The 21,680-nt window shown below is 44.1% G+C and overlaps 1 protein-coding gene and 1 long non-coding RNA gene across 12 annotated transcripts in view; one reads left to right on the top strand and one right to left on the bottom strand.

Annotated features, from left to right (window-relative positions):
- The window catches only part of PRKAG2 (protein kinase AMP-activated non-catalytic subunit gamma 2), a 386,915-nt gene that overhangs the window by 6,142 nt on the left and 359,093 nt on the right, over positions 1–21,680 (bottom strand). For all 11 annotated transcript variants that reach the window (XR_007354878.2, XR_007354879.2, XM_048837547.2 and 8 more), the window contains 5 exons: positions 12,590–12,644; positions 10,519–10,645; positions 6,241–6,406; positions 5,794–5,831; positions 3,082–3,228 (listed from right to left, as the gene is read on the bottom strand). Coding sequence is in view for 9 of the 11 variants with exons in the window: in XM_048837547.2 (XP_048693504.1) it covers positions 3,082–3,228; positions 5,794–5,831; positions 6,241–6,406; positions 10,519–10,645; positions 12,590–12,644 (533 nt within the window). In the remaining 2 variants the exon portion in view is untranslated. The remainder of the gene's footprint in view (positions 1–3,081; positions 3,229–5,793; positions 5,832–6,240; positions 6,407–10,518; positions 10,646–12,589; positions 12,645–21,680) is intronic.
- Positions 1–21,680, top strand: part of LOC125631219 (uncharacterized) — a 64,704-nt gene that overhangs the window by 28,804 nt on the left and 14,220 nt on the right. The gene's annotated exons all lie outside the window — the stretch shown is intronic.

Here is a 21,680-nt window from a genome sequence, read left to right as displayed (position 1 = left end):
TGGGTCATTCTAGACACACTGTAGTACAAACTGCAAGCTTTAGTGGGCACAGAAAAAGCCAGAGGATATGGAACTGTCTGTTGATACAGTTCTAATGGAATACTGAGGAATAGTACTGACAATCTTGGGAATTAGCTCAAATTTAATAAATGTAAGTTTGGGGTCCCTGAAGATGCAAAATCTTGGATGCAGAAACTGAAATAATATGTTTTAAATTACTCTTGAAGATGACTGAAATGGGTAATTTTGATTTTCTGCAATGGACTTGATAGGTGGACAACTCTCTCTCTTGCTCCCTCATATGAAGTCTATTGACACTGGAGAAGGAAGACACAGGATAACAGCACCCAAACATTGGTAGATACAGTTACAGGTGAAACTGATTGAGACTTCATAATGTCTGCTTCTCTGGTCAGTCAGGTAACATCACATGGCAGAATCAGTAGGAACCAGATGTGTATCATAACTAAACATGATCAGGGATGCATGATGCAGTAATGTTAATGTTATGTATTTGTCATTTGAATTTACACATATCTTTATGCTTTTAGCATGCTTGAACTCTTATTTTTGTTAAGTTTGCCTCATTGTAAATGCATCTCATAAACGGGGGTGCTGGAAACCTGTGTGAAGAGTTTTCCTGCTTAAAAGATACCCAAGATTCAAAAAGTCTGCCAGGATGTTTTCCACAGCATTTAAAGATTTCATTTAGAAAGCTAAGTTTGTAGTCCTCTCTTTTTCTAAAGATAACCTTTTAAAAAACAAACAAAAAAAGCGGTGCTATCTTCATCTTCCTGAGTCTAGAGACATACTGAAATAGCTGTTTAAAATGTATACTGCTCCATTCTTCTCAATGTAGTGGTTATTCTGCAGTTTATAAGCAATTTAAAAGTCACTGTTAACTCTTTCACTTATGCTTGTCATATCATCTGAACAGTGAATGAATCTGAAAGGACATTCCACAAAAGTTTTAAAAGATGCCAATAATATTCTATCATATTTCTTCCCCAGCCAGTCAGCAAAGGGTGACCAATTCCCCAGTTTACCAGCAGTCTTAATTTCTGGGGTTACCCTAATCTGCCAACAGATTATACTGAAACATTGGTTAAAACCCAATTACAGTATGCTCACTAGCCACCTGGTCAGCCAGCTTCTCCACAACTTTTAGTTTCTAATACCGCCAGTGCCTCTCACACTCTATCTTAAGAGTCTCAGATTTCAAGGTCAGAAGGGCCCACTGTGATCATCTGGACTGATCTCCGATATAACACAGGCCATAGAACTTCCTCAAAATTCTTAGAGCAGATCTTTTAGAAAAACATCCAATCTCGATTTTAAAACTGCTAGTGATGGAGAATCCACCACAACCCCCAGTAAAGTGTCCCAATGGTTAATTAGCCTCACTGTTAAAAATTTGTGCCTTATTTCCAGGCTGATTTTGACTTGCTTCAGATTCTAGCCATTGTATCAGGTTACACCTTTCTCTGCTAGACTGAAGAGCCCATTATCAAAGATTTGTTCCCCATGTAGGTACTTATAAACTGTGATCAAGTCACCCCTTAACCTTCTCTTTATTAAGATAAATAGGTTGAATTTCTTCACTATAAAGAAATGTTTTCTAACCCTTTAATCATTCTCCTGGCTCTACTCTGAACCCCCTCCAATTTATCAAACATCCTTCTCAAACTATGGACACCAGAACTGGAGGCAGTATTCCAGCAGTGGTCACACCAAAGCCAGGATACAGGGATAAAATGACCTCTGCTCCTACTTGAGATTCACATTTATGCATCCCAGGATCACATAAGCTCTTCTGGCCACAACACTGCACTGGAAGCTCATGTTCAGATGATTATTTACTATGACCCCCAAATGTTTTACAGAGTCGCCCATCCTATAAGTCTGGCCTACATTCTTTGTTCCTAGATGTATACATTTAGCCATATTAAAATGCATATTGCTTACTTGTGCCCAGCTTATCAAGCAATTCAGATCACTGTGTCAGTGACCTGTTCTCTTCATTATTTACCACTCCTCCAAATCTGTGTTATCAGTAAATTTAATTAGAGATTATTTTGTTTTCTTCCAGGTCATTGATAAAAATGCTAGACAGCATGGGGCCAAGAACTGATCCCCACAAGACCCCACTAAAAACATCTAGTCAATAATTCCCTGTTTACAATTACATTTTGAGACTAATCAGCCGGTTTTTTAATACATTTAATATATACCATATTAATTTTGTATTATTTAGTTTCTTAATCAAAATGTCATGTGATACCAAATCAAATGCCTTACAGAAATCTGAGCATATTACATTAACACTATTATCTTTATCAACCAAGCTGGAAATCTCATGGAAAAAAAAAAAAAATCAATCAAGTTAGGGTGACAGGATTTATTTTCCATAAACCCATGTTGACTGGCATTAATTATATTACCCTCCTTTAATAGACTATATTATTCAGCTTTAATTATTAATATAATATATACACATATATAATTATCTTACAGTTGCACAAAAAAGTACGCCATCTTTGCACAGGCCCCCATCCATTCTAATCATGGTTTTGATTCTGAGGTTACTTCTGAAAAATATGCCATGCATCCTCAAACATAGCTTATCAGCTGAAAAGCATTAGGCATCCATAGTGCAGTTTGCAGGACTGTGCATTTGTTGCCAAGTATGTTCCAAAATCAGCATTTCTCTTGAATAACATTCTTTTTGAAAGATTCTTCCATTGTCCACTGATATCAAGTAGAAAATATAGCAGTGGGACCAAGTGGAGAGACAAGCTACAAAAAATATCTTGTAATTCCCCCATCACCTGCCAAGTCCTCAACGAAGTCATACTTATTTCACCAAGATCACCTGCAAATGATCAGTGCCCCCACTGATAAACCTAGTAAATCACCACTTTGATAGCTACACATGCTAATGTAAGAAGCAATATCTGCAGTGAACCATCAAAGTTACTTTGTGTTATTTTATTGGACTTTGATAAAATGATGCTTATGCACTATTTGGTACCCTTGTTGTCTTATTGCTTTAAAACACTAAAGTGAACAAAGTAATCTCACCTCAGCCTTCACTATTCTATCAACAATGGTCTCCAGTGTTTCCAGCTTACTGCACTTCACAACACCTTCAAAATACTGAGAACGGTGCTGGAGGGCTTGCGTTACTGTGATATCTAGATTATTATAGGTTTTTTCAGCAGCAAGGTTCTGAAAAATAAATTAGAGGAATCATTATTAGTCTTCACAAGAGGCAAGGAGATATGTCATTAAACTATCAATGCAAATATCAATTTACATTTCTGGTGTAAATTGATGGCTATTCCACTGCATATATTAAGCAAAGTCTATCAGAGTCCTTCAGCTGTGTAAACACAGCCAAGTACATAGGGGCCAGGATTATACAAGTTTATTCTCAAACCATTTGTAAGTTAGAGGAAAAGGCATTCATGAGCACATCTCTCCACAAGAAGGTGCTTACCTTTGTGCTCAGGGTTGCTCTTGTCAAGAGAAAAATACTGATTTATTCTTGCTGGTCTAATTTACCATCAGTCTAGATAAAAGGGAAAGCCACTGGGTGGAGAGATGATCAAAAGATGTCCTAATTTAGCTCCCACATTAAAGCCGTCAGCCAGCAACAAGTGAGCCATTTGCGCCTGGAGGTTTGGTTTTGGGTCCAGGTGTACGTTTTCCCCAGTGAACAGGTTTGTGGTGGCCTTGTGGTTCAGATTTGTGCTTTTTGTTGCAGCTTCTTTAAGTCATAGATTTTTCTTAAGTTTTCTCTCTAAGGAATTAACTTGGACTCAGACCTCTTCCTTTTCAAACACTGTTGTGAAAGGTATGAGAAATATGGATGGAAGTCCTACTTGTCCTGCCTCAGTGGTTGAAGAGGTTGAACAATCCTCTGAGACCAAGACTGAATCAAATGTTTTAAGGCGGTATTATTAACTAGAGATTCCCAAGGCCTGGGAGGATGAAAAACTCTTGCTTCTACACAGCTTCCTTGCATCCTATAGTCACCCTGAAAGGACAGAAGAATGTTTTCCACAAGGGTGGAAATGGAAAGCACAGAAGACTAGAAGAGATAAGCAGGTGTTTGGGAACCCTGACTCTAAAAAAGCATTGTGTACAGATAAGTGTTGGTAAAGGCACTGTAAAGCTATTTCACATTTGGGATACTTCTCCCTTAGTACTGATTTTCAATGCAGGGTTACAGACATCAGGATTTTCCACTGGCACACTTGTGGCAAGAGCTATTAAATCACTCTTGATGCATCTGAAGAAGTGGGTTTTTTTACCCATAAAAGCTTATGCCCAAATAAAAGGTGCCACCAGACTCCTCGTTGTTTTTGTGGATACAGACTAACATGGCTACCCCGCTGATACTAGATCACTCTTATGTGTCTATAGAATAAATCCAGCAACCAGAAGGCCCCATTAGATGGAAGGCTCTGCTAGGTCACACTGGCACATACAGATAAGATGAATATAGAAATTTGGGCTTTTCTTTTCTTGACGATTCCAGCTATTTAGATTGTCTGTTGGACAGGCAGGCTGGCAGCATGGGCTAGACTAAACTGTTACGCTACTGAGAGAAGCCATGGTGAAAACATCAGCCTGAGCGAGGCTCAGATACACACTGGGCAGGAAGGATTTAACACACCGGCTCCTCAGGCTCACATACAAAGGACAGCCACATGGTTGTCTACTCCTGAGGGAATTCTGCACCAAAAATATAAAAATTCTACAGACAATATTTGAAAATTCTGCAAATGTTATTTGCAATAAATAAATGTTGAGGCTCCAGCATGGCAGTGTGGAGCACAGGCCACTGGCTACATGGAGGTGGGAGATGATCCTGCCACCCCCCAGTGCTCCCAGGGACAGGGACTCAGTGGTGAGGCCGCACCCAATCCTGACACAGCGCAAAGCCTGGGCCTGCCCCAGAAACACCCTGGGGCCCTGTCCTTCTGCGCCAGGCGCACCAGGTATGGGCAGGCAGGGTCAGCCCCGCAGGATCCAAGTGTAGAGGGGCTTAGTGTGTGGGAATCTATATGTGGGGTGAGAGGGTTCTGTGTGGGACAGCTCAGTGTGGGATCTGGATGCACACGGATTCTGGGTGCAGGGGCAATAGGACTCACCAGGGGTCCAGTTGAAGGTAATTGGTGCTCAACAGGAGGGGGTCTCAGCGGGGGGTGGGTCTGGATGTGGGGGACTCAGCAAGGTGGTCTGGGTGGCAGTGGGGAAGGGGGAATGGGGTGGGGAAGAAAAGGGGATAAGGGAATTGGGGGGCAAGCGGGAGCCCGGCATGTGGCATCCTCTTGGCAGCAGCTGGGGTTCCCCTGTTAAGCAGGCCCATCAAACTCCCATCCCAATGAGCCCCATTCTGGGTTTCTGACAGAATTCCGCCAGGTGTAAAAATCCAGTCATATGAAACTCCCAATAACCAGTAAGAGGAAATCCTCAATCAAACTCTCTGAAAGAGTTAGGCTCTGGTGCAGCAGTAGTCTAGACGAGGATGGCTAAACTGGGAGGGGATGAAGCCTATACGTTCTCCATTGTGGTGCATGAGTAATGTAGACCACCAGATGCACACATATAAGAAACACTAATAAGCCAGAAAAAAATACTGTGCAAAGTGAATTAAAGTGGTGTTTTAACTTTTAATTTGATGAACTGGCTAAGGAATAAGTAATAGCTGAAGCAAACAACTAAAGGACTGCAATTTCAAAAGATACACTTTAAAACATTTTACAAAAATTAGAAGATACTTACTATTACATCAAATTTGGAATAAATATCTACAACTTTTCCTAAAAATGAAAAAAAAAAAGTTAGTAAACTCTTTTAAAAACAAAGAAAAAAGTTAATTTCCTTGCATCCTAGTTTCATTAATTACCTTATAATTACAAGGAAAAAATTCAGATCAAGAATGAAAAAAAAACTTTTGACATGTTACAGTGAACATTTGGCTAACTGAACAAGGGCGTGATATAATGAGATCTTCTAAGCCTGTTAACCTAGATTTTTCATTTGTTTATTTCTTGTATCTCAAATTATATTCTATCCCCTCCTCACCCTTGTTGTTTGATGAGCAAGTGGCAGGATGGTATAAAGACAGATTTAGGGCTGGTTTCAGCACAGGTAATTGTACAAAATAAATTCAAAATTAAACATGCTATCACTCCCCTTTACTATATTCTTGTACAGCTTAATACACACCTGACTCATCCACAACTGGTAATGCAGATATCCTTCTGTCTACGAATATGTTCAAGGCTTTAATAATAGGAGTGTCTGGATGTATGAAGGCAATGTTGTGATAAGTTCCTATCCCAAGCTCATCCAGGTTCTTCTTCATAAAGGCAGGCTTTGGCATTTCTGACACCTACGAGAATTAAAAATACATTCATGCACAAATCATGGTGGTTTCTCCATCACTGACAATTTTAAAATCAAGATTAAGTGTTTTTCCAAAAGATATACTCTAGGAATGATTTTGGGTACATTCTGTGCCCTGTGTTATACAGGAGCTCAGACTAGATGATCAGAAGGGTCCCTCCTGGCCTAGAAATTTATGGGTTTACAATGCAGCTTTCTTCAAGTGCTTGCACATGTCCATTGCAATGTAGGTGTGTGCCTGCCCCGAGAACAGCTGCCAGAATTTTTTCTGCGAGTGGATCTGTCAGCTCAGCTCTGGTGCCCCCTGGTGCTGTGCACTCGTAGTGCTGGTAGAAAGGGCCCTGCTGATGCTGTGCCCCCTCAGTTCTTTGTTACTGCCTATGACAGTTGCTGGAACTGCTCTGGTTGCTTCGGCAAACGTCACAATAGTTTTTGCTATTTTCTAGTGTAAATAGTTAATCCGGTTTTTTTTGTAGCTAATTTCCTCCCCCCCAGTTACATTAGTGCTGGGCCCTTCCCCGATCAGTTAGAGAAGTTCGTCCATCTCCAGGTGCCATGGCACGCCTTGGCTTCAAGCCCAGTGCTTCCTGCGGCAAGTCGATGCCCTTGAGCGACCCACACTCAAGCTGTCTCAAGTGCTTGGGAGAGGCTCAGAGAAGGACCACTGCCAGATCTGTAAGGACTTCAAATCTTGTACCAAAAAGGACTGGGAAGTGAGACTGAAGGGCCTTCTCATAGAGGCAGCTCTGAGACCTGCTTCAGAGCTGAGTTGCTCAGACTCGGTGCCAAGTACCTCGGTGTCGGTGCAGAGCATTCCTAATGCCTAAGAAGAAAAACAAGAAGCAGCCAGAGAGAGGTCAATCCCCAGCACTAAAGTCAATCAGACATGGGGACTGGGACACAGTGAGATCTGTGCTGGGACATTCTTCCACCTTGACACCAGCAACTCTGGCACCTATGCAGGTTCCATTGACTTTAGAGGCACCGACCTAAGGCAGGCAACATAACTCCAGTATGTTTATGGTGCCATCAATTCTTGAAGTGTTCACAGCAGCCAGAGACCTCCTTTCATTGCCAGTGCCTCTATCTCTGGCGATGCTGAAATTGGTGTTGCTAGTGCCATTGAGTGGCAGGGAACCATCTTCCTCCTGCCACCGCCTGGCTCCATCACTATTTTCCATAGTTTTTGCTATTTTCTAGTGTAAATAGTTAATCCGGTTTTTTTTGTAGCTAATTTCCTCCCCCCCAGTTACATTAGTGCTGGGCCCTTCCCCGATCAGTTAGAGAAGTTCGTCCATCTCCAGGTGCCATGGCACGCCTTGGCTTCAAGCCCAGTGCTTCCTGCGGCAAGTCGATGCCCTTGAGCGACCCACACTCAAGCTGTCTCAAGTGCTTGGGAGAGGCTCAGAGAAGGACCACTGCCAGATCTGTAAGGACTTCAAATCTTGTACCAAGCTGGGACATTCTTCCACCTTGACACCAGCAACTCTGGCACCTATGCAGGTTCCATTGACTTTAGAGGCACCGACCTAAGGCAGGCAACATAACTCCAGTATGTTTCATGGCCTCATCACAGGCTTCACCATTGTCCACCACCATCTCTGGCAATAACAGGGTCTGCATCGCCCTGGTTGTCTCACCAGGACTCATTGTCGTCGTCAGAAGTGGGGTCAACTCATCTCGCCCTCACAGTCACCCACGCTACTCCCTGAGGCACTCCTACTCCACTATGGCCCCAAATGCACAGGTGACACCGAGTACATGCAATGGCCCTTCTGAAATCAGTGGGGGGTTCCCCCCCAGCCCAGGGCTCTTTCTAAAGGTGCTCCTATTCGGTGGCCTCTGAGAGCAGAGCACCACTGGTACCTCGCCAGGAGACTCCCAGTCTGGACTCCAGTACCAAACTTCAAGAGGCGTTGCCATAGGTCCTGGGCAAAACAGAAGGAGGGGTTGAGGCCCCCCACACAATGCTGGCTTCCTCTTCCTCCTCCCCAGATGAGGCTGTGGTGACAGCTGGCATGTTTCCTCCCCAGTCTGGTCACAAGGCTCACCAGGAAACTCTACACAACCCCAGGAGGCGGGACTGAAGCATAAGCCCACCCAATCTGTGCCACCCCGAGGGGGAGGTGGAGAGGGGGAGACAAAGCCAAGGCCCCACTGCCCTGGGGTGGGGGACAAAGCCAAAGCCCAAGGACTTCAGCCCCAGGCAGGGGGCCTGTAATCTCAGTTCCACTACCCAAGGCTTCAGCCCCAGACAGTGGAGCTCAGGCTTTGATCCCAGCAAGTCTCAGCCAGCCCTGGTGACCACATTAAAACAGGGTCACTACCCCCTTTGCAGTCCCGACCCACAGTTTGAGAACTGTTGCACTATACTATCACCCAGCAGACCAGAAACAATGCTAGCTTTGGCCGAGCAATGTTGCAGTCAGCATGTTCATGAACTCTGAGCCCACCTCCTAGACAACTGCTTGGGAGTCACCTACATTGGAATGGACATGTACAAGCACTCGAAGAAAAAACAGTTACTAACCTTTCTTTAACTCGTGTTCTTCAAGATGCGTTGCACGTGTCCATTCCAAGACCTGTCTCCCTTCTCCTCTTGTCTGAGTCAGCCAATAAAGAAAGAACTGAGGGGGCATAGGGTCGGCAGGGCCCTTTATATTGGTGCCCTGTGCGCGGCACCAGAGCTAACCTGACAGATAACACGAGGGGAAAAAATTCTGGCAACTGTATTCGGGGTGTGCACACACCTACATTGGAATGGACATGTGCAACACATCTCAAAGAACAGTTATAGAAAGGTTAGGAACTGTTTCTTTCCTCATATAGATGTCTTATGGCTAAAGTGCCCCCATATAATTGAACTCCCGAAAAAGTCAGCATTCAATGCTTTATCTACAGAGTTCAAATCATTATCATAGAGTTTCATAGCAATCCAATAGTACGTTTTAGTTAAGCTGAAAAACAGGTTCAGATCTAGAACAATTTTATCAAAGAGGTGCAGAATTAAGATTAGAAAATGAACTTTTTCTGTTCTGATGCTGTATATTTATCTAATCGTACGTAATGACGACACATTATATGCATTTGACTCTAAGCTGCATCTTCCCCTTTTTCAGTTTACTGAAAGCAAAAACAACAAAAAAAAGCAAGAACAAAAAGACAAAGCGTAATCATTCTGTACTGTGTACTTAGTTCAAAACCTGCTTTCCCATCCAACTCACCACCTAGTCTGGCTGATCAGAACATTAAGAATGGCCACACTGGGTCAGACCAAACATCCATCTAGCCCAGTATCTTATCTTCTGACAGCGGCCAATGCCAGGGGCTTCAGAGGGAATGATAGAACAGGTAATCAAGTGATCCATCCCGTTGCCCATTCCCAGCTTCTGGCAAACAGAGGCTAGGGACACCATCCCTGCCTATCCTGGCTAATAGCCATTGATGAATCCTCCATGAATTTATCTAATTCTTTTTTGTACCCTGTTATAGTCTTGGTCTTCACAGCATCCTCTGACAAGGAGTTTCACAGGTAGACTGTGTGTTGTGTGAAGAAATACTTCTTTTTGTTTGTTTTAAACCTGCTGCCTATTAATTTCATTTGGTGGCCCCTAGTTTTTGTGTTATCTAAGCTTCTAAAATTCTATAAGGGCTTCTCTGAACACAGTATGAACTACAGTAATCCTCTCTCGCTTCATTCTCACCACCATAACAGAAGCTGCAAGAATAACCTAAGGACAATTCCAGTCTCTCTTTGTTGGGGAAAAAGCACCCAAACAGAATAGTGAGCTGAACTGGACATTTTTTGCAGTACTGTTAGTGGAGAGAAAACATCAAAATAGAATATAGGACAGTCTGTGTCAGCTACCATCTTTTTCTAAATTGGTGGGGAGAGAAGAGGGGGAGACAACATTTTTGATCCTTCCTTCTAGCCTATCTTTTCTACTGTCAAGAAAAGATGCAAAGCCACTTACACGCAAAAATGTTCAAATTAAAGTGTTTAATCAAGAAAAGTTTCCAAGTGAAGGGTTTACATTATTAAATAGTAACAGGCTTCTATTTAAATCAATTAGTCAAAGTACATTTTAAATTACTTACAAAAAGCTGGAGGAACTTGAGGATTCTTTTATGGGTAAGTATATAAAGTGCATTCCCACTGACAGGATCAATAACTGGCAATCTGTGGATTTTGTTTTTGATCAATGAATACACAGCATCAAAAAGGCTGAGGAAAAATAATTAAATCTGTTAGTGAATTCTGACCGTGAAATTCCAAAACATACTTTGACATCATAAGAGCATCACAAAGAATACACAAGACCAATAATTATCTACCATAATTTTCACATAAGATCCTAGAGAAATTGCAGAACTTATGCATAGCAAAAGATGTCAGCAAGTTTACTTTCACTATTGTTGAAGACCAACCACATACACACAGATATACATCAACATTTTAATAAACCCTTGGTATCAGTAAACATTGAGGGACAGTGAACCATTATAACAGAGAGTTTAGTAGAAGCAACATTTCTCCACAATTTAAGTTTTTCATTAGGACAATAATCATTTCAAAAATAAAGACAGTCAATTAATAGCACTCAAAACGAATGCCCTCTATTCAAAGAGAAACACACAGAGTGACAGTGCACAGTATTCCAACTCTCTTGCACTGGATGTATCTCAATCCTCAGTTGAAAGGATCACATCACGGGGAAGAGTGTTCACTTTCACTGAACACTCTTTCAAACTTTGGTTCTTTGAGACATCCGGCAATGCCAATTATAAATGATTATTTATTGTCAATAGTCTTTCAGGATGTGTACACTTGTCCACAAGAAATGGAGCCAAAATCACCATCTGATTAAACATATGCCACTGAGAGATGATTGGGGGGTGGGAAAAATGTTAGAGGGCAATAACTCTGATTGAATTTGAAATAGTGACCAAGAGATGAGAGGCTGTATGACATTAACAATTCCTTGAACATAAGAATGGCCATACTGGGTAAGAACAAAGGTCCATTCAGCCCAGTATCCTGTCTTCGGACAGTGGCCAATGCCAAGGGTCCCAGAGGGATTTAACAGAACAGGTAATCATCAAGTGATCCATCCTGTCACCCATTCCCAGCTTCTGGCAAACAGAGGCTAGGGACACCATCCCTGCCCATCCTGGCTAATAGCCGTTGATGGACCTATCCTCCATGAACTTATCTAGCTCTTTTTTGAACCCTGTTATAGTCGAGCCATCTAGTCTTAGGCTATGTCTATACTATAGCTGGATCGACGCTCCAGTGATCAGTGCACTGGGTATTGATTTAGCGGGTCTAGCCAAATCGACTGCAGATCGCTTTCCGGTCGACCTCCATACTCCACCCCAAATGGGAAGCGTAAAGTAAGTCTACGGGAGAGTGTCTCCCGTCAACCCAGTGCGGTATAGACACCGCAGAAAGTCGACCTAAGGTACATCGACTCCAGCTATGTTATTCATGTAGCTGGAGTAGCGTAACTTAGGTCGACTTACTGTGGTAGTGTAGACACAGCCTTACTCTTCTTGAAAGCACATTAGGAAATAGAAAATGTTAGTCTGACTGCAAGAAAAATAACTGATTACTCATTTTTAATGCAAGGTTAACCCTTGAAATGCTGACATTTCCCAGACTGTTGGAACAAATGCTTAGGACATAGCTCCAAAAAGTTAGTATTTTGATTAACACTTCTTGCATCTGTAGCATGCATTTATTAGAGTAACACTTTAGACAAATGATTTTCCTTGTAATGTAATTAGGATTCGTGGAGTGATGTATGCAAGAATCATCTTCCCTATAGTATCTGCTTTCTCAGCTCAGATATGTATACAAGTTAAAATGCAGTCATGTCATTGGCCCCATCCCCTGCTTGACAAGTGCATTGAAGGCAATTAAGCAAGGGGTTTGTGGAAAGCTCGAAAGTTGCTGTTACGCTACAAGATATCCTATTGGACTCAACGCTGATTTTTGGAGAGTTCTTCCTTTGAGTCACTTAAATAAAAACATGCAGAGTCTTTCCATTCTTCGTTATCTTACTCTAGTTCACAAACTCAAATCCTGTTTCTCTTTAATGTAGATAACGAAATTCCTAGTACTAATTCCAAGATCAGCACAATTTAGAAGCAAGCAACAGAAACTTACCTTGCATCCGGGGAGATGTTCACTAAAGGCTTAAAAGTTTCTTGTAAATAAAGCTCTGTATTAAAAAACAAACATTTTTAAAAGTAAGTGTTTTAGCTACAAGGAAGTGGACAATTACTATGATGTGTATAACTCAACTCCCCACTACAAAATTAAATGGATAAGAAGTTACAAAGGCTCACAAGGAGACAAACATCTAGAATTTTTTTTTTTTTTTTAAGTTAAATAAATGTGCAGGGGTACTTTTGACAGTGAGCCCTCTACACTGAAGTTAAACGGATAATCAGCAAAGGGATCTAAAGGAATTATTTAAACAAGAATTAAAGTAATGCAAAGAAGAGTATCACCACTTGGTGTCATTATAGCAATACAAAACATCATGAAGAGAAAATTCATCCATTGGATGAAGGCTTACAGTAACTGTGGTTCTTAGATGTGCTGTCTAGATATATATTTTCCACTCTTGGTGCACACATGCCCTATACAATTGAGATCAGAATCTTTTGGCCAGTAGACCTGACCTCACCCAGAAAATCTAAACTAGCTAACTGGTAACAAATCGTAATATCATCTGAGACCAATTTTGATCGCCTTTAAGATCATTTGGCCCGGCTCATCTTTCTCTCTGCAGAGGCAACAAAAAATGTAGGTAAGATCCTGGATGACTGTTCTATACAGATAAAATGAGAGTGCCCTCCATACACCTAAAGAGTTGAGTCTTGCTTCCCTCAGTTGGAATGTAGTTTAGGGAAGAACATTGATAGGATAAGAGGAAGTTTGAAGCCACTTTGGGGAGAAATTGTGGATTTGAGAACAAGCCTCTTTCCATGATAATCAGCCAGCCAGTATCCATGCTCTGAGATGTAGAGAGGCTGGGTCTAGATGCCAGTTGTTTGGGAGGGAGGGGGGAGAAGAAACACGACACAGACTACATCTGGACTAATTGGCAATGTTAAAAGGAGACAATTGAAAATCTACAAGGTCTGGGTATCAGAATTGCCTGGGCCAAACTGATGCTATCGGGATCATTACTACAGACTCTTGTTTTAGATTCTTTAAAACTCTCAGTATCAGAGGATACACATACATCAGACCTGGGATCCATGAAATGAGAATGTGTCTGAGTGTGGTCCCAGGTTCAGACCCCTCAAAGCAACAGGTGGGACATTTCCTGTTTGTGCTTGTGGTAAACAAATCTATGTGTGGGTAACCCCATATTTGAAAGACTGAATTATAAAGAGTCTTACTCATGCTTTTCTGAAAACTGCCTGCTCAAGTGATCTGGCTAGTCCTGGTGGGTGAATAACTATCAGGGTATGTCTACAGTACAAAATTATTTCGAAATTATTCTCTTCGAATTTTCGGAAGCTATTTTATACATTCAGTCTTCTGTGTCCCCACTAAAGCACGTGAATTCGGCAGATTGCGTCCACAGTACCAAGGCTAGCATCGAATGTTGGAGTGGTGCACTGTGGGTAGCTATCCCACAGTTCCCGCCACCCACTGGAATTCTGGGTTAAGCTCCCAGTGCATGATAGGGGAAAAACATTCTCACGGGTGTTTCTGGGTGTGTGTCATCAGAAAGCTATGGCAGACCATCGTTTTGTGCCTTTTTGGTGTGCAGACGCCATACTGCTTTCAGCAGACGGTGCACCGCTGCTCTCCTGCTACTATGAATCCACCTCTCCAACTCAGCTGTGCTCGGCCATCGTGAACCGAGCAGCACAGCTTCCGCCGCCAACTCTGCTCTTCCGCTATTGCCATGCTTCTGAGCTTCTCCATGTTGTCTGTCCTGGGCTCCCACCTCCCTGAAAGCCACAGAAGACAACCATTTTCAGCTGTTGTTCGGCTACTGTGAACAGAACAGCACAGCTTCAGCTGCTACTCTGCTCTCCTACATTTTGCGCCCTTTTTCCAGGATTAGCCATGCAGGCGCCATAGCCATGGAGCCCGATCAGATCTCCGCTGCAGTTTTGACCATTGTAAATACCTCACGCATTATCCAGTAGTATGTGCAGTACCTGCAAAACCGGGTGAGGAAGCGATTACTGATGAGGACATGGACACAGACGTTCCTAGAAGCATGGCATGTGGCAATTGGGAGATCATGGTGCTGTTGGGCCAGGTTCATGCTGTGGAACGCCTATTATGGGGCCGGGAAACAAGCACAGACTGGTGGAACTGCATAGTGTTGCAGGTATGGGATGATTCCCAGTGGCTGAGAAACTTTCATATGCGTAGGGCCACTTTCATGGAACTTTGTGACTTGCTGTCCCCTGCCCTGAAGTGCAAAGACACCAAAATGAGAGCAGCCCTCACAGTTGAGAAACAAGTGGCCATAGCCCTGTGGAAGCTTGCAACGCCCGACAGCTACGGGTCAGTCGGGAATCAGTTTGGAGTGGGCAAATCTACTATGGGGGCTGCTGTGCTGCAAGTAGCCAACGCAATCGTTGACCAGCTGCTATCAAGGATAGTGACTTTAAAGCCATCCACAATAGTCTGCACATTTCCCAATGTGCTGGGGTTCCCTAACTGCGACGGGGCGATAAACGGAACACATATCCCTATCTTGGCCCCAGAACACCGGGGCAGCCAGTACATAAACGGCAAGGGGTACTTTTCCATGGTGCTGCAAGCACTGGTGGATCACAAGGGACGTTTCACCGACATCAACGGGAAAGGTGCAGGATGCTCACATCTTCAGGAACTCTGGTCTGTTTGAACAGCTGCAGGAAGGGACTTGCTTCCCAAACCAGAAAATTACTGTTGAGGATGTTGAAATGTTTATAGTTATCCTTGGGGACCCAGCCTACCCCTTAATGCCATGGCTCATGAAGCCATACACAGGCATCCTGGACAGTAGTAAGGAGCAGTTCAACTATAGACCGAGCAAATGCAGAATGGTGGTAGAATGTGCATTTGGACATTTGAAAGCGCGCTGGCACAGTTTACCGACTCGGTTAGATCTCAGCACAACCAATATTCCAATTGTAATTGTTGCTTGTTGCGTACTCCACAATATCTGTGAGAGTAAGGGGGAGACGTTTATGGTGGGGTGGGAGGTTGAGGCAACTCGCCTGGCGGCCAGTTTCGCACAGCCAGACAACAGGGCAATTAGAAGAGCGCAGCAGGGCGCGCTGCACATCAGAGAAGCTTTGAAAGCCAGTTTCATGACTAGCAAGGGTACGGTTTGAGAGTTGTGTTTGTTTCTCTTAAAAAGTTACCTGCCTCCTATATTATTATATAAATAAAGGAAATAAAGTCACAATTGTTTAAAAACCGTTCTTTATTATTAGTTGCACAAAACACCGAGACAAATCAGAAGCTAGATGGGGGGGGGGGGAGGGAAGGACAAGTTCAGAAACCAAATCAAAATTTAGGATATGCCAGCTTTCTGCTGCTTGTGCAATCCTCTGGGGTTGACTGTGTGGGTCCCCGTAGCCTCCCCCTGTGTTCTTATCTGGGTGAGGAGGCTATGGAACTTGGGGAGGAGGGAGGGCGGTTATTCAGGGACTGCCGTGGCAGTCTGTGGTCTTGCTGCCTTTCTCGCATTAGATCCACCATACAGCGGAGCATGTCAGTTTGCTCCCTCATGAGCTTGACCATAGCATCCTGCCTGCACTCATCGCGTGCGTCCCTCCTCTCTTCGTATTCATGTAACGCTTTATGCGACTCTGCAATTGTTTGCCCCCACACATTCAACTGGGCCCTATCAGTGCAGGAGCTCGGCAAACATGTTGTCCCGAGTTCGTTTTTTCTGCCTTCTAATCTGGACCAACCTCTGGGACAGAGTAGATAGGGGCCGCAATGAAACATTGGCACCTGCTGCAGGAGGAGAAAAAGGGAGGGTAGTATTTTAAAAAGATACATTTTAGAGAACAAAGGGGACACAGTTTCTCAGTGAAACAGGCAATTCATAGTACACAGCACATATTTTTTCTGTACAAGGTCTCATTTTGCCTCCTATACTGAAGTGCCTGCCACTTTGGTGTGAGTAAGCCATCACATGCGGCCAGACAACAGAATTCAGCTTGCAGGCAGCCTGCGGGCTCTCTGGGATGATCACTTCACAGAACACCCACCCTCCCCCCCCCCGCAGGGCTCCGATGAGGCTCTGAACAGGGATGAGCCCTTTAAACTAAACGTGAACAGCCCAGCGTGGCTGGGTTTCCTCCCTCCCCCCACTGCATGGCTCTGATCAAGCTCTCATTCACCAGAAGTGCCTTCTCCAGGGTCATGGTCTGGGAGCATGCTTTGGGAGTAGGGGGAGGCTATTGGCTCCAGCGTTAAGAATAGTTCCTGGCTAGGGGGGAAAACAGATTCCCCACTTGCCGCCTGCACACTGTCCTCTTCCTCCTCCTCCAAAAAACTCATCCTCCTCGCTCCGTGCTACTCCCCCCTTGCAGGCGTCCACGGACAGTGGTGGGGTAGTGGTGTCATCACCCCCCATAATTGCATGCAGCTCACGGTAGAAGCGGCACGTATAGGGCTGTGACCCAGAGTGCCCATTCGCCTCCCTGGCTTTTTGGTACGCTTGCCTGAGCTCCTTGATTTTTGGACGACACTGTTCTGTGTCCCTGGAGTAGCCTCTTTCCATCATGGCCCTGGAGATTTTAGCATACGTATTTGTGTTCCTTTTTTTGGAACATAGTTCCTCCATAACAGATTCATCTCCCCAGCATGCAATGAGATCCAGTACCTCACTTTCGGACCATGCTGGAGCTCGTCTGCAAATCCGGGACTGCATGGTCGCCTGTGATGGTGGACTCTGCATGGTCGCCTGTGATGGTGGTGACCAAACAGGAAATTCAAAAGTTCCCAGGGCTTTTACTGCCTATCTGGCTAGTGCATCGGAGTTCAGAGTGTTGTTCAGAGCGGTCACAAGGGAGCATTCTGGGATAGCTCCCGGAGGCCAATATCGTCGAATTGCGTCCACAGTACCTGTAACCCGGAACGGCGATCTCGATTTTAGCGCTACTCCACTTGCTGAGGTGGAGTACAGAAATCAGAGTAAAGAGCCCTTTAAATCGAAAAAACTGGTTTGGACATGTGGACGGAGCCAGTTTTATTTCGAGGTAACTTGGCTAATTCCGAAATAATCGCGTACTGTAGACCAGGCCTCAGAGTGATCTGATGCTGGATGCACCAATTCCACAAGCAGACTAATTCCTAACAAGGAAGCTGATTGTGCTCCTCCTTGCCTGCTCACATATAATGCTGGGTGTGGTTTTGTCTCTCTCTTTCTTGCTATACCATTCTGCCTTGGATCAGAGGGAGAAACACTACACAAGCTGAACACATTGCCCCAAGTTCTAATATATTTCTGTGAAGAAAAGTCTCCTTTGAGGATCACAAACCTGGAGATTCATGTTGTCTAGATGTGCTCCCCAGCTAAGGATGAAGGAGTTGGTCACTACTGTTTTTGAGGACAGAGGTAGAGAAAATGGAACACTTCTGCATACATGATTGGGATTCTTCCATCAATTGGAAATATTAGGACTTAAGGAATATGAACTACACATTTACTTTCATTGTATGAAAAAGTGGCTGAAGTAAAGTCTGGTACGTGGCATGACCAATGTGCATGAAGTCACATGAACTATCAACCTGAAACAATCTGGCCTGAGGTAAGTATGCCCTACCTGTTATGGAGGTATCACAATAAGTTGTATTTTCTGGGTAAGCATCAAAGATGGACTTTTCCTTATTGATTTTGAGTTACAAGGTGGCAAAGAGTTGTAGGATGTGATGAATCACATCTTACCTGTTGCCATGAGCTCCCCCAAACAAGCCAGTCACTCAGGCAGGAACAAACAAACTTTTATGTCTCCTTAAGTACGCTGCCATTAGATCCAAACTTTCTGTGAAAACCTTTGGGGCTGTTGATAACCCGAACGGAAAGACTCTGAACTGGAAATGTGAGCTCCCCAGTAGAAATCTCAGGAGCTTGTGTGGGCTGAGTGGATCAAAGCATGGCAATATGCATCTCGAAGGTGGAGACTCTAGAAATTGGATTACTGAGACAAGGGTAGCCATTTTGAACTTGCCTCCGTGAAGGAATCTGAGTTTCCTTGAGTCCAGAATTGGGCAGCATCCTATTTTTCAGTTAAAGGAAAAAGGAACAGGAACAACAACTTTCCCCGTTTTATTGAAGGGGCACTTCTACTGCTCCCAAAGTAGGACATCTCCTGATTTAATTCTCTTCTGAGAGGGATCACTGAAAAGGGATGGGGAATGTGGATGGAGGACAGGAAACATCTAAAATGCAACCTAATATCCAACCTCTACGATTTCCAGGATCCAAGAGTATGAGGCAATATTGGCCCAAGCTTCCCAAAAAAGAAAATAAACTGTGTCCAAATGAGATAGGGAAAGGGTATGTGTTTTGGGAAGCTCTCAGTTAACCATCACACAAACACTGCTGCCCCTGAGAAAGAATGCAGGTCATCTGTGTATTCTTTGTTTCTTTCTCAGTGGTTCTTACAGTCTTTAGTATAGAGGCTAAAAAGGGGGCAGGAGGAACCTGCCTCGAATAGGGCTGCTAAGCTGCTTTTCTTCAGGGTTGTGGGGTGTGTAGACCCAAGAACCCAAGTGTAGCCCGGGAGTCCTTTGATGAGCATAACACATCTGTCTTTCTGCTGAACAGATCAAAACCCTTAAAAAGGAGGTTTCCTATAGCAATCTGTATTTCTTTGAGATTCTGTGAGGATTGTATTCAAAATGCCTCCACCTCATTGTCATAGATGTTACCATCAATCTTGCCACAGTGTCTGATGCAATCAATTGCTGCCTGTAAGGAGTTCTGAGCTATTAGTTAACTTTCTGAAATTAAGGATCTTATTTCCTCTCTAGAACTCCTGTGGTAGTCTATCAGTAAAAGTCCAATACTTTATACCAATTGATGTACTCATACTTGGCAAGGAGTGCAGAGTAGTTGGCTATCTAAACTGGAGGCTGGCAATGATATAGCTCTTCCTTCCGAAGAGATACAACTTGGACTGTTTTTCCTTATGTGTTGCCTTGGAGCTTTGCTGGTTTGGGCTCTCTTGTAGTAACTGCTGCCCAAGGGATCTAGATGTGGGAGGAAAGTAAAAATACTGAAATCCTGAGGATAGTCCTGGTACCTTCTCTCTACCTTTTTTAGATTTCAGTGGAACAGATGTAGGAGTCTGCCATAAGCACTGTGCATGTTATAACAGACTTCCCTATGCAGCACAGAGAGTCTATCTGGCCTTCAGGTGCACAGGATGTGTAACTGTTTATGGGATTTCTCTTGCACTAACTCAGCTGTAATGCCTAACAGCTCTGCCATCTGACAAAGAAGGTCTTGAAAAGCCTTGTAGCTGTTGAGGTGATGGAATAGATGGGACCATAGCTTTGTCAGGGGACGACAATGAAATGGCAGCAGGGGCAAGTTCAGCTGACTGATTATTTTTTCATCAGAAACTTGTATAGTTCAGGATCAGCAAGTGACATCTGGGATTGCTAACACTGTTGGACCTTCAAGGAGGGAGATGGGCCCTGGAGGTGGCAGAGGAAGGTTTTCTGGTGTGATGGAAGCCCCATGGTGCCCACAATGGCCATGAATGATAGCTATAAGCAAAATGAGTTGGGGGCCACAGGGAAGGTACCAGGTTCTCTCCTTATATCCCCTACATCTACTAGGGTAAATTTTGATCCTTGGACTCCTTATTGGATGTAGAAGGGTCAGATAAGAGAGATCTGGAGTATGTGAATGAACCCTCCCCAGTGTGGTCTGAAGTGGATAAGAAAGAACACTTTTCTTCCAATAGCGGATCTGATTTGGGAGGCATCCCAGGGCCTGATCTAGGAAAATCTTTAGATGATACAGAAGACCTACTCGGTACTGAGGGAATGTCCACAACCAAAAGGTAACAACTCTGACTTAGGGAGGGCAGACAAAAGTAGATTCCCCCTTCTCCCCTTGCCCTCCCCCGAGTATAGTGAATCTCTGTCTCAAGACAGTTAGTACCAGAAGCAACAATTTTGAAAGTTAGGAAGTCACTGGTACAGGAACAGTAAAAGCCTTGATGTCAGTACTGAGCGTCCCAAAGGCAGTGCCATGGAGTGCATATGGGAGACTGCTTTGAGGGTGCTCCTTATCTGGTACTGGTGTACAGATTCTTTTTGGGTGACAGAGGATCCCAACTCCAGCTTTGTACCAGGAAGGCTGAGGTGATTTATGCCTTTTTGCAAGGTTCCTAACATGAAGACCTGTATATATGTTCTTTAGAATCATAGAATATCAGGATTGGAAGGGACCTCAGGAGGTCATCTAGTTCAACCCCCTGCTCAAAGCAGGGCCAATCCCCAACTAAATCATCCCAGCCAGGGCTTTGTCAAGCCTGACCTTAAAAACTTCTAAGGAAGGAGATTCCACCACCTCCCTAGGTAACGCATTCCAGTGTTTCACCACCCTCCTAGTGAAAAAGTTTTTCCTAATATCCAACCTAAACCTCCCCCACTGCAACTTGAGAACATTACTCCTTGTTAAGAGTGGTACTGTATCCTACCCAATCAGTCATTCAAGAGGACTTGGTAATAATAGCAGCAGAAGAATGCTTCAGAGGAGGAGTTCTAGAGCTGGCCATTACATCCAAACTTATTGGGTACTTCTGGTGGAAGACTTCTCAGATCTGGCTAAAATTTTGTTTACCTGGATCAGAGGCAGATCTCATTGATTTGTCCAGCAGATAAAGTTTTTAGGCGAGACCAGGGCTGGCTCTAGGCACCAGCAAAACAAGCAGGTGCTTGGGGTGGCACATTTCTAGGGGGCGGTATTCCAGCACCGGCCATGCCTCCCCTAGAAATGTGCCCCCGCCGCCCCAGCTCGCCTCTACTCCTTCCACTCTGCCTCCGTCTGCCACTGCTGCTCCGCTTCTCCCCACCTCCCTTTCGCGTGGCAAGCCTGAGAGGGAGGAAGGGAGAAGCCAAGCAGTGGCGCACTCAGGGGAGGTGGCGATGGTGGAGTAGAGCTGGGGTGGGGAGTGGTTCCTCTACCCCCCCCGTTACTTCCTGCGCTCCCCCCCACCTTCACTCACCTCCGCTCCGCCTGCACCCCTGAATGCGC

This window comes from Caretta caretta, chromosome 2, assembly GCF_965140235.1.
Source record: "Caretta caretta isolate rCarCar2 chromosome 2, rCarCar1.hap1, whole genome shotgun sequence".
Taxonomy (NCBI): Eukaryota; Metazoa; Chordata; order Testudines; family Cheloniidae; genus Caretta; species Caretta caretta.
Note: the sequence above shows the minus strand (reverse complement) of the source record. Positions and strands in the feature narration are given on the sequence as shown.